Genomic DNA, 15,933 nt, shown 5'->3' on the forward strand with positions numbered 1-15,933 from the left:
TTTACACGGCGTTTAAGTAAAACATTATCCAAGTGTACAATGCGTCAGTGCTATGTACGGTACCAGGTCTAAGCCATTTTTGGAATCAGGACCTGAAATATGAATTGCAACAAAATAAAAGTTTGTCGGTTTAAGGTGAAATGCATCATAGATAAATGTAAAAAGTGCAATATGCAGGAGGTTATGTAGTATAACCGTCCAGTACTGTAGGACTTCTTGCCTTATGATGAACAGCACTTCTTTATCTTCAAATGTTAAATGGTCCATCATCTATAGCGTTTCCATTGCGAATTAAACGTAACTTGTTGTTACCAGTCCAGATGGGAAGCTGTTCCTGAAGCTAAAGTGGCTTCTTCTCTCGAGTAGCAATTTCTTATTAAAGACGGTTTGCAGAGTGTTCTATCTAATACGACGCCTCATCAGAAACGATGATTTGTTGCTATTACTAATAATGCAACATTGTATACATTTAAAGACACCAACGCCATCATTCACAGAACTTCAAAGCTTGCAAAAAACATTGACAACATTGCTTTCGTACAGCAAATGAAGAATTGACTACTGCGAAGCAGCGTTTATCACGCACCGCGTCCGCGAATCGTTACAACAACACGGTCAGTGACCACACGTGATTCTGACGACGAAGGTCAACTGCTGCTCGAAGTTTCAGAAAACACGACAACAGTAGTTGAATAAAAATGACGGTGTAACTCCTGTGGATACTAAGAACTATCCGGTTATTACTACACTTAATGGGAACCTATTAATTTCAACAGTGATGAGGGTATTGTAGTATGGATAGCTGTGGATTCGCCCTACCAAACACGCATCTTTAACATGAACTCCCTACTCTGACGCTGCAGAAAAACAATAATGCTGACAAACGGGCTCCGAAAAAAATAGTGTTTTGCATCTACTGTAGTAAATTCCATCATGTAGTTGTAGTACGCTACTACCCATGTGTCAGGCCCTCTCGACATCTCCATATGGTTATGATAATTATTTTGCATAGCCAATGATTATACTTTTAAAGTGGCGCAACTGAAACATCCATACGCAAAAGTCATCAGTCCGAAGACATCACTAGTATGTTCTTCATCGAACTCTCTTCACCAACAGAGGTATTAGTATGCCGTATATTGCAATGTAAAAAAAAGGATGGAATCCGGCCCGGTCTACACCTATCGACCGTTTAATCATATGAGAACTTCTCGTAAACCGTGGTTAAACTACGTATACTACATTATAATAAACAGCTAATCGACTCAACCGTAATAAGATACTTTACAGTATCTGTTTCAAATACTTGCTATTGTTTCTAACTAGCTATACATTGTGAACACTTCACCGCGGATTGTCGGTTTTGATCCAGTTACAAGATGGTTATACTGTAAAGTATCTTCTCGCCGTGTGAACAACAAAAAGGCGCATCAATTTTTTTCTGATTGATTGCCTCCCCCCTAAGGTAGCATATCTAATAATGATCTGTTTGGTGTTATGAGTGGCAGGTCGTGATGACGAAACTGTGCGACGATGAAATTACACCCAATGATCGCTACTGCTACTTATTACCATGACTTACTCGACCTAATATTGCCAGATTGTATGAAAAGATTTTATAGTGATTGATGTTGTGTAAGTGTCAGCAATCAGCTGACCTGTCGGATTCAAATCAAGAAGAATCATCAAAACCATTCTCTTATATAAATCATCATGCCATTTTCCTACATAAAAATAATAACATGTTTAAAGAATAAGAACATAATCGCCTGTTGTTAATATTGTGTAAAACTATATAATCCACTCTCTTGACATATTAAATAAAGATTATCTCATATATGATAGTTATCATCACCTAGTTCACATTTCTGTCTATTCTTGTATTCCGTATCATACACTCCGAAGCTACATCTTACATGTTGTATGATGCTAATTTTTTACTATATACAGTAATAAAGCTGCTTTTCTTATATAACTTTCTAGCACCTATATTACAATGTTTTGATGAAATGGTCGTTAACCTTGACAATTGTGCTTTGACCTTAGCAATTGATTTAGCTTAGTAGTGGGCGTTGTAGTTGGTGTTCTAGTTGTTGCAGTATTGGCTGTCGCGTACATTCTGGTAGTTTCTATCTGGAAAAGTCTAGCTATTAAGTCACACCAAATCCTGTAGAAGGTGGAAAATTATATGACGTTGGTCTGACGGACCATTATTGTCTCTCTTCATCACAAAACCACCCAACCCGCTATTTATCTAGTTTACGAATTATCAACAAAAAACAATCTCTTTCTTCCCTGCACCTCTATCTCTTGGTGCGGATTTTCTCAAGTCGTTTCTCATCATCGGTTTCGAATTGTATGTGATGGCAAGAAGGGTTTCTTGGTTCAATAGCCTCGTAATGGTCATTAACGGTCGATTATTATAAAAGTTTTGATCTGCTTTTGTACTCCCATATCCCTGTTCTCAGACGTTACCACTGGTCGTTCAGACGTTGTATCTCTGCTCTGCGGTCGTTGTATCTCTGTCCTCCTCCTAGATTGAGGTATGTATTAGTCGTTTCTGTTTAGCATCTATCATTCATGTATCTATCCCCCTTCGTCTCTGATATATGTATCGTTGTATTTTGACACAGTGTGACAGTCTTTTTAAAGGGCCTATTACAATAATCCCTATCGATCACAGCACAGTCACTCTCAAAACAAAAAAAAGCGTGGTTCTCTTTTCGTTTTCACTCTTTTTAAAGTGAATCCGTTTGCTATGACTAAACATAAAGTAGCAAGACAGATCGGTGAGCAAGAGAAGGTATCGATCAACCCTTGAGAAATCATTTTAAAAGGGATAGATGTTTATTTTCACCCTTTTTTTCGAATTTGTAATAGATCCGCGTTAGCGACATCAAGCTACCAACAAGGAAACATGATGATGATCCGAAACACAAGCGCCGAACAAAGGCAGAATTGCCAAACGCGAAACTGATCGACGCAACATGCGCAACGGCATGCAAAGTGTATCTGCAAGAGATTATCTATGCGATCATTAGAAAAAACGAACCGAAGAAACGGGATAGCACTAAAACCACAAAAATGCGTCAAAAGCTAGAATCAAAAGGAGAGGAATTACGTGATACGAAAAGACTGCCCCGAGGTCTGAACGATAAGATTGATATACTTGGTGGATACGATGCGCAAACAGCTTATAAACATTATGCATCGCCAAAGAACAAAAACAAAAACCTCGCCATCTACAAAAAGCAGTTGGAAAGTTGGAGCACTCTGGTGGAAGAGTGTTTGTCGGGTGGAAGAGATCGTCAGCAAGCAGGCAGCATCAGCGATCATCAACAGCAAGCAGGCAGCAGCAGCGATCATCAACAGCAAGCAGGCAGCAGCAGCGATCATCAACAGCAGGCAGGCAGCAGCAGCGATCATCAACAGTTTTCGCTGAATGAATCCATGTATCGTGCTGTACCAATTAAATTGACCAAGATAATCCGCAAAGATTTGCCTGTCGGTGACAAAACACACGCCAGAAACTTACTGGCGTCCACTGCCAAATCCGTCAGTAACAACATACAGCAATTAGATGTTCTGGTGCGCGCTCTAATGCTTGATTTTGCCGCTGGCTGGGGAGATATCGGAAAAGATGGATTGTCTGTCGTCGACCTGGTTCCGAAGAATGTTCAACGCGAACAACGCTTCGTCAAGGCCATTGGTCATTATTTCCCGGTTGCAACTATCAAACAGCTAAAGGATCAATCGCACGGCAAAGATATATTCTCTCAAACTCACATCCAGCATATTCAGAGCGTATATCTGGCAAATGACTACAAGGAGCACAAAAACAATCCATGGAAGTTATGGGATCAGCAAGCAATCAGGCCTATTGCTACAAATACCTTTTCAAGATCACCACCTGGAATGTCTCAAAGCTTATCGGTAGCCGCGCAGAATTTTGCAAAGAACCTCAAACAGATGTATGCGGACGGTAAACGGTTCAAATACGCCCTGCACAAGCTAATTCTGCAATTATGCCGATTCAATCTTGCACCAGACCGAGAAGCTCGATACATCAAATATCGCACAGTCTTCAGCACAAAAAAGAAAGAAAGGCGTCAGAAGATCAAAAAACGCCCCAATCGCTCCTTGCTTCACAAGTTTAGCAGTACTCAAAAAAAATTACAGCAGTCTATCAACAAGGAGAGCGATCCTGGCCGCAGATTAGCTTTGCAGAAGCGCTTATGCGCTAATATCAAGCACTCTCGGGTAGTATTCGATCGCTATCAACAACAAAAAGAAGCATACAAAATACAGAAAAGGAACCAAGCCACTACAGCCGATAAAGTTACAGAAGAACAAATGATTCCGTCCAAGACTGAATCTGCATTGAATCTCGGTTTACCTGGCGAAGAAGAAGTTGGAGGTGAAGATGCTGACTCTGACGACGATTGGGAAGAAGACGAGACGGAGGGATCCGGCAGTCGAGCGATGAATCAATCTACCAATGAGCACCAACCTAAGAAAATAAAGATCGAAAAGGATTTACCCACGCGAAGGGTCAATCGGATCAAGTCCATGCTGGTTGCCATTTTACTCGACGACAAGACCTACTCTCAAAACGACATCATTAAAAATTGGGAAAGATTCACTATAGAGGACGACCTCACTTTTTACGAAGTACAGTGGATTATGAAGGTGTATGGACTACTTAAACCCTACATTCCCGCGAAGGGCAATCGTTTCACCATCATATATCAATTATCAATTATCATCATCACCAACATCGTGCTTCGTTTATCCAGTTATTCATCATTTACGAGGGCGATCAGTCCAGTAAGAAGCTCCGGCAAAATCGGTGCACTTCACGTCAGTGCTGCTACGTTATACGAATCGTTAGGTGTACGAGAGAACGGTTTTTCACTATATACCAAAGCTGGAGTCTATTTTACAAGCTTTACCGAGGCTACATCGAGAAAAGCAGAGATGTTTGGCAGTGTCTTCGATATCGACCATGTACGAGATATTTGCGATTCGCGGGGCCTCGATTTCAACTACACAATCATCCTCAACAATGATACTTATTGTACAGTTATTGGCACTCTGCAGCCGAGCACGGTGCCGACAGTTTCGGCTTACGATGTCCGGAAAAAGAGAAATTGCTTGCAAGCAGACGCTTTCATTGCTCTTGAAGCGAGCCAGATACCAGAAGCGGATCAATATCTCAAGCAGCTGACTATGATCAGCCAACATGCAGTTGGTTCAAGAAACTAAGAACGGAAGAAATTCATGAAAACATGGAACAAGATCACCACCCTAAAGCGCCAACGAAAGCGCACTGAAGAAGTGGACAGGAAACCAGTTCTCGCGATGGAAATCAAGAACCTAAAACAAGAAAGGAACATATACTTTACAAATTACGTACATGTTGTAGTTGCTCTTGACCGATGCCGACTGGATAAATACACGACAGCAAAAGCAATCAAAGATGCAAAAGGAAAAAAGGCTGATAACGAGGTGGCTTCTTCAACAAGAGCCCTCAAGAATTACACCAGCACACCGACTTTGAATGATAGACGAAGCATGGACGTGCCACAGTGTACCAACCTCGATATTCTTAAAAGACAAGCTGAGCAAGACGGCAAATCAGTCAACTGTAGTGGAACCGACTATGGCATTGCAGTTATGGCTTGTACATCCCGCGTAACTGAGGCTCAAGTAATTGGAGCGATACAAGTTGACAAAGCGAACAAGGGTGGACAAATACCAAGCAATCAAGTACTATCCTCCTTAGATCCAAAGCTGCCCCGCCCGTATAACATCCGTGCCAAAGAAATCTCAACTGCTTCAGGAGCTGTTGTCGCACGGTGCAAGAACAACAAGAAGGTTGCTATCATTTTTTTGGATCAACTACTGATACCCCGAGAACTATCCCTCCAATAAAATCTGAATACAAGAAAGAGCTGCATAACAAACATCAAGCACATCACATCACACAACAACAAGAGCTCTACTACAGCAGCCTCGCAATTACTACAACATTCTGGCACTTTCCATAAAGCCAAGGACACAGCGATCCAATAACTACGCAGCAACAACTCTACAAACTTCTGGCACCTTCCAAATTGCCAAGGAATAGCTAATAATAGCATTATTCCTAGACTTTCCAATTGATTCCACATCCGTAACCATTGGATGCGAGTACTTTCCACAACCTTCGAGCATCATCTTTGATGTTCAATTATTATAGATGTATTGAATTATTTTGAAAGATATAAATACCCCCTCATTTTATTTGAATAAAGACATTGAATTTCTACCTCCCACTTTTGACTTAACTTTTCAAGTGTTGTTTTCAATCACTCAAGACCTAAACACGGCTTGTTTTATCTTACATATTGTTTATTGCTCATAACTGAAGCTAAATAAACTCTTCTATTAAGACCAGACGTAACATTCCTGCTCTTATTTCTCATTTACTTGGACAGACGTAACATTCCTGATCCTTATTCCTCATTCATTTTGGACAGACGTAACATCCCTGATCCTCATTTCTACTCACTGAGCTTAATCAAGACAGCAGCTCCCCACTATTTACAACCTTGGACATAACCAATACACATTTTTACCTTACTTTACACTCATATCACTTCACAACCCGTCTGTAATAAACGATATTATTACTGGTGCTCACTACAAAACATACACATAAACCGTTACGCAACTACCTGGAATACCCCAAATTCACCGTAACACTACTATCTTATTTGTGGGCGCTGGCTACGATTAAATTAGGCTTATACTGACATTTTTTTATATGGTAGCCCAAAGAGGTGCTTGTCGCTGAGGAAACGCTGGCGAAAAAGTCTTTAGACCTTGCCATTGACAAAAACCAAACAACTCAACACTACCAGGTACCGTTTTAATACTCCAATTTGTTTTGCATCGTATACTTACTATTTTTATTTTACTATGTATGTGCTTAGGAGACTGTCAACGAACGGGTTGTCGTCGAAAAGTATTACAACAGCAAAAAGCATCATCACGCTAAGTACACAGTCCAGTTACGGCAGAGTCGTTCATATGACCAGATCTGTTCGAAAGAGCGTGAGTTTGTTTCCGGTGGTGTCAAGGACGTCATCCCAGTGATGTATATCGGAACACAAGGAACGGGAGTGGGCAGTCGAATCGGTGGCCATGAGCGAAGAGGCGGCAAAAAACTTCGACAAATCCACAGCAGGAATTGTCCAGTAGTCATGACGAATGAAAAAAACACAAGTCAGACGTGTTGCACCTGCCTGAACCCCGTCGTTCGACAAAAGTGTACGAAAGATGCGCAAATAAAAACGATACACGGGGGATCGCAGTGCTTCACCCACTGGTGCCCTTCCTACCAGGCCGGTTGCAACACACGAGGCAGGGATGCACAAGCTGCGGCCGCAATCGGGATATCAGGGGCAGCAGAAACACAATACAAATACAAAATCGATCGATTTCATTAGCAACGGCTCTTCATTAGCAACTTGCCTGGTTTATATGACATGTTACAACTGGAGCCTAAAGTAGCACTATAATGCTTATGCTTTGCTCGTTTAGATAATTAAACGACCGTTGTAAAACCATGCATTGATTAAAGCACCTTTTTTTCAGTTTATGCGAAGTAAATGCATCATAATATAACTCGACTTTCAACTGTGGATTATATTTCCTTGCCATCAGCACTTTAGACGGCAAGAAGGCGCTATTGTGGATTATATTATGATAGGCTTATGTTTTTATTTTTTTTCCTTTAGCATTTCGATTAGTTCTTATAGCTACAATTGCTATCCATCATTTGCCTCGATTATAAAAGAAATTTCTTGAGTCGATGTGTCTGCGTCTTTTTATGTTCTACTATGCACCTGCATAACGAGTATGCTTTATCAAGCTTTCTTGGTATGATGAGAACAAAAGTGTTGAATTGCGAAGAATTTTGTCATCCATAGGCAGCTATGAATAAGGCGGAACCCGCAAGTCAATGGACTATTAAAGGCTGGCACTTGGTACCCGGTGCACACTTACCAATCTACAACTTAGTGTTCGGTATATGTGGCCAATAGCAAGATAACTGATTCGCTTTCTGTAAAACAACTTACTTTTGCCATTCTATAAAAAGATGGGCAGAAGTGCGCTAACATCACAAAACAACAGCAGAGAAACCGAATCATAACGAAATGAAACAAAAACAAGCGGATATTTGAGTCATCATGCCATTAACAGAGTATAGCACATCAAGAAAAGCACATTGATCTGATCGGGAAAAATCGATGCGCTTGATCCGTGACAATGATTCCCTTTATCTATCTCGAACGGTCCTGATTCTTGTTATCTAAAACCAATTTCTGCGGTCTCACGTCTTCTGCACTCGTACGTGTATTGCTCTGCCAATCAGAAGATAAGAAAAAATATATGCTGGGTTGGCTATGCATGGATGACAGTTTTGCTTCTGGCGAGCCGTACCAACCTAATGTTTTTGTTTATCGTTTGAGGATGCTTTGCGTGTTGTGAACAGAAAACAAAAATATGAGCGTTGAAGAGCAGACCCATAGCATTCAAACGGTATCAATACCAGCCCAACTGCAACGATACGACTTTGTACAAAAGGCCATTGTAATCCGAAATCTATTTCTGCAGTCTCGCTTCTTTATCGTGTTGTACCTGGCCGGAGCGAGGACACGTCATTAACCCATTCGTCAGCAACAAAAAGACATAAAAAGGGTTTGCACATTGGCGTAGACACTTGCCATGCCTGCTTTCTTCTTTCAACTTTATCTTTAATGAATTTACTCTTTCTTTCAATACTATAAGATTCACTCCTGCTTGCCGCCACTGATGTGTCCTCCAGGTGCTACTTCTCGTTTGACATCTATCCATCAAGAAACAATGCGTGTCATGCCATGTCACTTGCTGCTGCGGCTGTTGTGCTCTCCGTGTAATTGGCCAGTCTGCTGTGGCTGCTTGTAAGTATTTGAGCAGAAAGAAGATGTTTGGGTTTGTTCAGCGAGTGAAATGGAAGGTGGCCATGGAATGTCAAAAGAAGCACTTGGTGTATGTAGTTCGCTCATGGTTCTTTCTTTCTCAGTATATGTACTCTTACAACATGACCGTGCTTTGGTTGTGCTGTCGATACTGTGGGTACAAATGTCCGTCATATCATGCTAGAAGCGGCGAAGGCTGGATTGCTGCTGCTGCTGCTGCTGGAAGAAGATCAAGCTTATTCTCATCCTGTCAAGAACCTGTCTCAGGTCCATAATGCCATTCAAGTGACTAAACTGCTGCAAGAAGCCAATCTGCCAAGCTGTGGTCAAGATCTATCCATCCATCTGGACGGTGGCGTGTGCTTTTTGCTTTGACTTGGACCTGAGGAAGTCCTTAAAAGCCTCATATTCTTATTGCATTCTTATAAATATCCTCCCCTCCCCTTCCCCTTGCTCTGACCCAGGAAGTCTTTAAAAACGTCTATTGCGTTCTTAATATAGTTTATCCCCCTCCCCTTCTCCTTTGCTTTCTTTCACAGTTCCTAGTAGCCTCTGTCTCGACCCATCTTCGGATGTTGCATCGTTTCACGCGAACGGCTGTTTTTTTACTCAGGCAGCCTCCGGGCGTAAGTCCTGCTTCATCTACAATTTCCCCGCGCCCACGGGTCAAAAGTGCGGCCGAGGTCCCCCATGAATTTGGGGAATGCTTTGCGTAAGTATTTACTTTCTCTTTTTCTGTCTGTGAATTTACATGGATGAGAGTTTCCTTTTTTGGATTTTTCAGCTAACTTTTAAAGATTTTAATAATATAGACTAGCGGTCCTTCCTCGCTTCGCTCGGATGAATGAGCCCCTCTGCTTCGCTCCGTGTCATTCAACGGAAACGCGTCGCAGGGGGGTTCCCCCCTTGACCCCCAAGTGGGGGGCAAGCCCCCCAAACCCCCCTGTCAAGCGAGGTTGGATCAATGTTTTGGTATTAGATGCTAATTGTCTGTTTTCAAAAACAAAAGCAAGATCATTGTGCAGTGCGAAGTAGTCTATCATAGAAAGTCGTCAAAGTTGGATACTTAACTATCTCCAGTTTAGAATGCAATGCGAAAAGAAGTGTTGACAAAGATGATGTAGTGATATTGATTAAAAGAGAATGGGCGAGAAAAAAAGAGAACAGGCAATATAAAAAAAGAGAATAGGCAATATAAAAAAAGAGAATAGGCGATGTAGAAAAAGAGAATGGGCGTTGTAAAAATAGAGTAGGTGACAAAAAGAATTATAGAAGAACTTCGTGAAAAACAACATTTCTTGTGCTTTGGCCTTGCTGACCTGCGATACTTGAGTTCTCGGGATCTAACATGATTCTGATGGATGAAGGGGTGCGGACGCGTGACATGGCTACATAGAGTAGACCATGCGTGAAAGGAGGTTCAGGTAAGTAGAGGCCAACAGTGTTAAAAGTTTGACCCTGTGCCTTATTGATGGTCATTGCAAATGCCAGGCGAACAGGGAATTGTGTGCGTTTAAATAGAATGGGGGAACGTGTTTGTGAAGGTGTGAGAGTTATGCGAGGGATCAAGACGATGTTACCGGCATGAGGCCCAGTGGCTATTTCAGCTTCAAATACATATCGCTGGAAAGAGCGTACAATCAGCCGTGTCCCATTGCAGAGACCACTTTGGGTGTGCAAGTTTCTCAAAAGCATGACTGGGCAACCGACTTTGAGTTTTAGCAAATGCGGAGGGAGGTCGGATGGATTCATGGAATTGAGCAGCTCTGGTGGGTACGTTATTTGCTCTTCAGGATCATCCACGGTATCTGCGCTCTGGAATTCGTGAACAGTGCCTGGGAAATGGTCGAGTACCAAATTATCAATTGCTGTAACATAGACATTCTTGGGAGTCAAGATGGAGCGACTGATGAGGTAATCGCGATCTACGTGTGATGCGTTCAGGTCGCCGTAAATGGCTTCTATAAGCTCGTACGTGTTGTAATGTGGCATGAGCATCCGATCTGGTAGCCGGACTCTGTCATCAGTGGTTGGCACCTACAGCTCAGCACCATCACCGATGCAAAGTAAATACTGTAGAAACTGGCCATGCTCGTTTGTGTCATTGGTGTTGGCAGGTTGTTGGACGCGCATGTTGGTTTCAAGGCGGTGGACGGTGACACTGGGCCAAATTGATGAACGATTTAGATACTACTGTACGATTTGCGAGCGCGATGCATTTGGTATGATATCATAGGAAGGACCTATCAACAGGTTTGATGCAGATACTTTGGTGTAAGTACTACCGCTCGATAGTAAAAGGATGCAAAGTAGAAGAGAGGATACAATGTTGTATACCTGGCGAAAGGCAACACCAAAGACCATGATTTCTTATCAAATGGAACATCGGCAAGTGCGGGATCGTCATGTCTCATGAGATCTTAGATACTCCTGTATACATAGTGTAGTGAATACGTTGATACTTGTATTCAGCGTGTTTGTAGCGATGACGCTTCTCAGATGATGAAGGATTTAAAGTGAGCTTCATATCGTGTTAATGACGGTTATCCTTTGAGTCTTTCCTCAATGCGATACCCGTCTACTCACAATGACATACATTCACTGTAAAGCAAAGTTTCTGACCTGGAGGAGCCACACACCTCGGCGCGTCATAACCATGAGAGAGCAATCTGATTGGATAGAATGAACTGGCTCAAATGCCGGGTAGCATATGTGTTCATTCTACTATGTAACCGCGCATCCGCAGCAATCATGCCACTCTTCTTCCTCTTCGTCAACTTTTCTAAACCAAAGCTATTCAAGGTGAGTGTCATTGGAACGAATTAGAGGATCGGAGAGTGTATGTTTATGGTGGTGAGTGAGAAGAGTGTATGCAACCGGTTGTGAGTATACAGTGATTTCTTTAAGATCCGTTTATCTCACTTTCTTTCTTTTTTGACACAGACCTTCTTCTCGTCTTAACCTGGTCCTTCTCCCCTTCACGTTGGCTCTCAAAGCACAAATGCAAGAGTAAGTACAATATGGAAAGTGTGAAGTGTACTTTGAGGTTTTGCATGTGGATGTGATATACGAAAGAAGATATGAATTTCGACGTGTCTAAAGAAGTGTGTGTACAGCATACAGTCGCTAATGTTATCCTCCTTTCTTCTCTGCTACTACTGTAGGATTCTGACTTTTTGAAATGGTTGGTTCGGTTTGGTGTTTGCATCCCACCCTTGAACATAAGCAACAACTGTAAGTACGGTAGGGAATGAAATGTGAGGATGAGTTGGAGAGAAGTCGAGTGTCTGTTGGAGGTGCTGATGCCATGACGTGTCAGGAATAGTTGCATATTAAGAACAGCCTGCTCATGATCTTTCTTCTTTTCATTCTACTTCAGGTTTCGCTTTATGCTGGTTGGTTTAATTGTGTCCTGCGGACAAATAACAGATAGTAAGTATAAGCAAAAGGGGACTTGAACATTGGTATGATAGGTGAGTAGGATGACATGGGTGTTGGGGATGACGCGTCAAAGGTGTGCAGTGTGTACAGCAGCGTGACGGGAAAGGGCTCCTGACCATGACGTATGCAATATGGCAGTCTCTCAAAAAAGTTTTCTTTCTCTCCTCCCCTTTCTTCTCTTATTCTTTTTTCAGAATTGGTCATCCCCTTCTTGCTTTTCCTCTCTCTAACTCAAGGCTCTCTTCCTCCAAGCCAAGGATGTCATAATAGTAAGTATCGCTGTGCTTGTGTTTGTCTTTGCGTGTTTGAAGAACCAGGAAGATGTGTGCCGTGACATGTCAAAAAGTGTATGCAGCTGCTCATAGATGTTTTCTTTTTTTTTTAATAGAGTATGGCTCTGCGGTGATCTGTTTGGACTTGGATTGGCTTAGACCCCATCTCTCTCTGTGTATAACTTTGCTGTAAAACGACAAACAAATGTAAGTATAGCTGGATCCAGCTTGGGATGGAGGAGGATGGTAATGCCGTGTCAAAAAACAAAGATAGCACAGTGGGTGCAGCCCTCTAATAATCTTTTTTTTATCCAGCTAGAAGAAGTGTTTCTGTTCTGGCTGTGATTCTCTGCTCTACACTGGCTGGGTGTTCGGTTATCCTGTGTCTCATCGTAGAAGTATGGGTAAGTATAGCACGATAGAATCTTGTGTGTGTGGTTTGACAGTTTCCCATTAACTATTCGTCTCTTTTGTTTCTTGGAATGGCGATAGTGCACAGACACCTCCATGCTAGTCAAGATTGATGCTCCACTGTCATCCCGCTCCTAGAAGCCGACCTGTCAAGTAGTCCATCGGCAGTGGTCAAGATATATCCATCCATCTGGACGGTGGCGTGTGCTTTTTGCTTTGACTTGGACCTGAGGAAGTCGTTAAAAGCCTCATCTTCTTATTGCTTATTTGTATATTTTATCCCCCTTCCCCCCTTCCCCTTGCTCTGACCCAGGAAGTCGTTAAAAGCGTCTATTGCGTTCTTTATATAGTTTATCCCCCTCCCCTCCCCCTTTGCTTTCTTTCACAGTTCCTAGTAGCCTCTGTCTCGACCCATCTTCGGATGTTGCATCGTTTCACGCGAACGGCTGTTTTTTTACTCAGGCAGCCTCCGGGCGTAAGTCCTGCTTCATCTACAATTTCCCCGCGCCCACGGGTAAAAAGTGCGGCCGAGGTCCCCCATGAATTTGGGGAATGCTTTGCGTAAGTATTTACTTTCTCTTTTTCTGTCTGTGAATTTACATGGATGAGAGTTTCCTTTTTTGGATTTTTCAGCTAACTTTTAAAGATTTTAATAATAAAGAAGATGATAGTATATCATATGTATAAAAAAACATACATAGAACAGCAGTGAGAAGGATTTGCTCGACATATCTTATAGCAAATTTTGTACATGATTTTACTAGGTGATGAATTGGATATCAATAAATAAATATACGAGTTACATAGTATGTGTGGGAGGGGGGAGAGAGTCGACAACACAACAAGATTACAATGCAAGATTAGGAAAAAAAGAAAAGAGACACAAGAAGAGATAAAAATGGTTCTTTGTGAGCTCAGATGGCAAGCTAGAAGGTGGGGAGGATATATATAAATGGATGATGACCCACATTCTTCAATCAATTAAAAAGATCAGACCATGCGAACAGCAGTGTATTTTTGAGCTGAAGAGCATCTTCACGTCGAACGCGGCCAAATTGACTGGTTATATCCAAACAACGCACCACATTCTCCGGACTGACAAAGTCATAGGCACATTTGATAGCACTGTGATAGTTTGAAACTTGATGTGCACAACCAGCAGGGATAAACACGGCATCGCCTGGATTCTGGTGGAGTCGCCAACCTTTCACGCCATGCTCTTTTTCCAATCGTTCCAGCAAAGAATCGTTCAAGTAGAGCCATTGGTCATGGATAGGATCGCCTCGAAGTTTGACTTGGTTTTCATTTGCAATTTTCCCCACAAAGGCACGTACTGTCATCAAGGATTCGTAGGGGAAAATGTCCCAGACAGCTGCACTATGGTTCCTGTCGCCGTTGGTGTTGTTGGCATGACACATGACGTTGACAGCATCGGCCATATCACAGTGTAATTTGGTTGTGCCCACGCCCTGTTCGCCTTGGTCTGAACCAAATGCAATGAACATTTTCGGCCCCAAATCTGGCGGTAATAGTTCTTTGGGGAGTCGATTCGATAAGTTGAAAACCCCGTCCACGGTACAGTACTCTTTTATAGGTAAGATGCGCATGAAATCTTGGTATAGGTCTGGGAATTGTTCACTAAAGTTTTCTTTGGGTGGCCAGTCCTAAACTCGTTTAAAGAAAAACCACGAATTAATTTCTTCTGCGAAAACTTTTTTCTGTGGAATGCTTTGTCGTCAACAAAATAAAAATTATCTACCTTGATTTTCAACACCTCTGGATTACCAGTGTCATATCCTGAACGTAGTGTCGGGTCATTGTAGGCCTTAAAGTACCGTTCCACCGTAGATTCGTCTTTATATCCAGTTCTGCAGTCAATGACTTCGGTTTTTGAATCACCGTGCTTTTCGATAAAAGTCTCTGGAGACCACAATACTCTGCTGGCGTCGTCCATAACGTTTTTCACCATTACGGGCTTGCCTTGCTTCCAACATGCACGAAAGTTATCCAACGTTAAAGCATCCGCATCAGATATTAAATAGCCATCTTTGTCGTCTTCAACAGTCGTTGTTGTTAGTGGTGTCACCGCCTTTACTGGTGTCGAACAACCATTGGTACTGTTGTTGTTGTCGTTTTCTTCACCATCTATACGGTCACAAGCTTCTGTTTTCACGTTGCGTTGACCATGATCCATGCTAATCAACTGTTCTTTGAACCGTCCAAGTGTCGCTGGATCGTATTTGATGACGGGAACCATATGTTCCTTAGTGTGAGCACGCTTATAGCTGCAAGCCGCAACCTTTTCATTCTTCTTGTCGCTCCAATCTTTGTCGTGGCAATCGACGCATATGTCCAGTGCGCACATGGAACACATATAATGCAGGTTAAAAATACTTGTCAGGCAAACGTCGCAGACGTGACGCATATTGACTATTGGAGCGCGACGTCGAATCAGCGAATTGTCGAGTTCTGCTAATCGTTGGCTTTCTTCTTGAAGCATTTTCGACAATGCTTTGCAAACCGTATGTAGTATGATATCTCGATGTTGCTGCTGTTGGCTCTTTTTGCTGATGCCGTTACTGCTGGTTTTCTTGTTCTCCGCTGCTGCTGCTGCTGCTGCTGCCGCCTTTTCTTTGTCTCGATACTCACTGATCAGATCTGGACCGTCGAAATTAACAAAATATATGGCATCATCGCTGTCAATAACTTGTTGTTTCACATTTTTGCTTTTGCTTTTTGTGTTTTTGGACTTTTTGCTGGTGGTTGTGGTGGTGGTGGGAATGCGATCGCTTGGAAAGGCA

The 15,933-nt window shown here is 42.3% G+C and overlaps 3 protein-coding genes across 3 annotated transcripts; 1 reads left to right on the forward strand and 2 right to left on the reverse strand.

Annotated features, from left to right (window-relative positions):
• Positions 1-2,827: 2,827 nt before the first annotated feature.
• Positions 2,828-3,372, reverse strand: BDB00DRAFT_832764 (uncharacterized protein). The gene has a single exon (XM_053124225.1). It carries the CDS (start codon positions 3,364-3,366, stop codon positions 3,118-3,120), a length of 249 nt encoding a protein of 82 aa, XP_052977653.1. The 5' UTR covers positions 3,367-3,372; the 3' UTR covers positions 2,828-3,117.
• Positions 3,373-3,436: 64 nt separating this feature from the next.
• BDB00DRAFT_940318 (uncharacterized protein) lies at positions 3,437-5,709 on the forward strand. The gene has a single exon (XM_053129346.1). It carries the CDS (start codon positions 3,451-3,453, stop codon positions 5,263-5,265), a length of 1,815 nt encoding a protein of 604 aa, XP_052977654.1. The 5' UTR covers positions 3,437-3,450; the 3' UTR covers positions 5,266-5,709.
• An 8,400-nt stretch (positions 5,710-14,109) lies between these two features.
• On the reverse strand, positions 14,110-15,326 carry BDB00DRAFT_766999 (uncharacterized protein; the record flags this gene model as incomplete). Its single annotated transcript, XM_053119634.1, has 2 exons — positions 14,110-14,796; positions 14,892-15,326. The coding sequence occupies 2 exons, from the start codon at positions 15,324-15,326 to the stop codon at positions 14,110-14,112; spliced, it is 1,122 nt and encodes a 373-aa protein (XP_052977655.1).
• Between the last annotated feature and the right edge of the window lie 607 nt (positions 15,327-15,933).

Source organism: Zychaea mexicana (genome assembly GCF_025766255.1).
Source record: "Zychaea mexicana strain RSA 1403 chromosome Unknown BDB00scaffold_58, whole genome shotgun sequence".
Taxonomy (NCBI): Eukaryota; Fungi; Mucoromycota; class Mucoromycetes; order Mucorales; family Lichtheimiaceae; genus Zychaea; species Zychaea mexicana.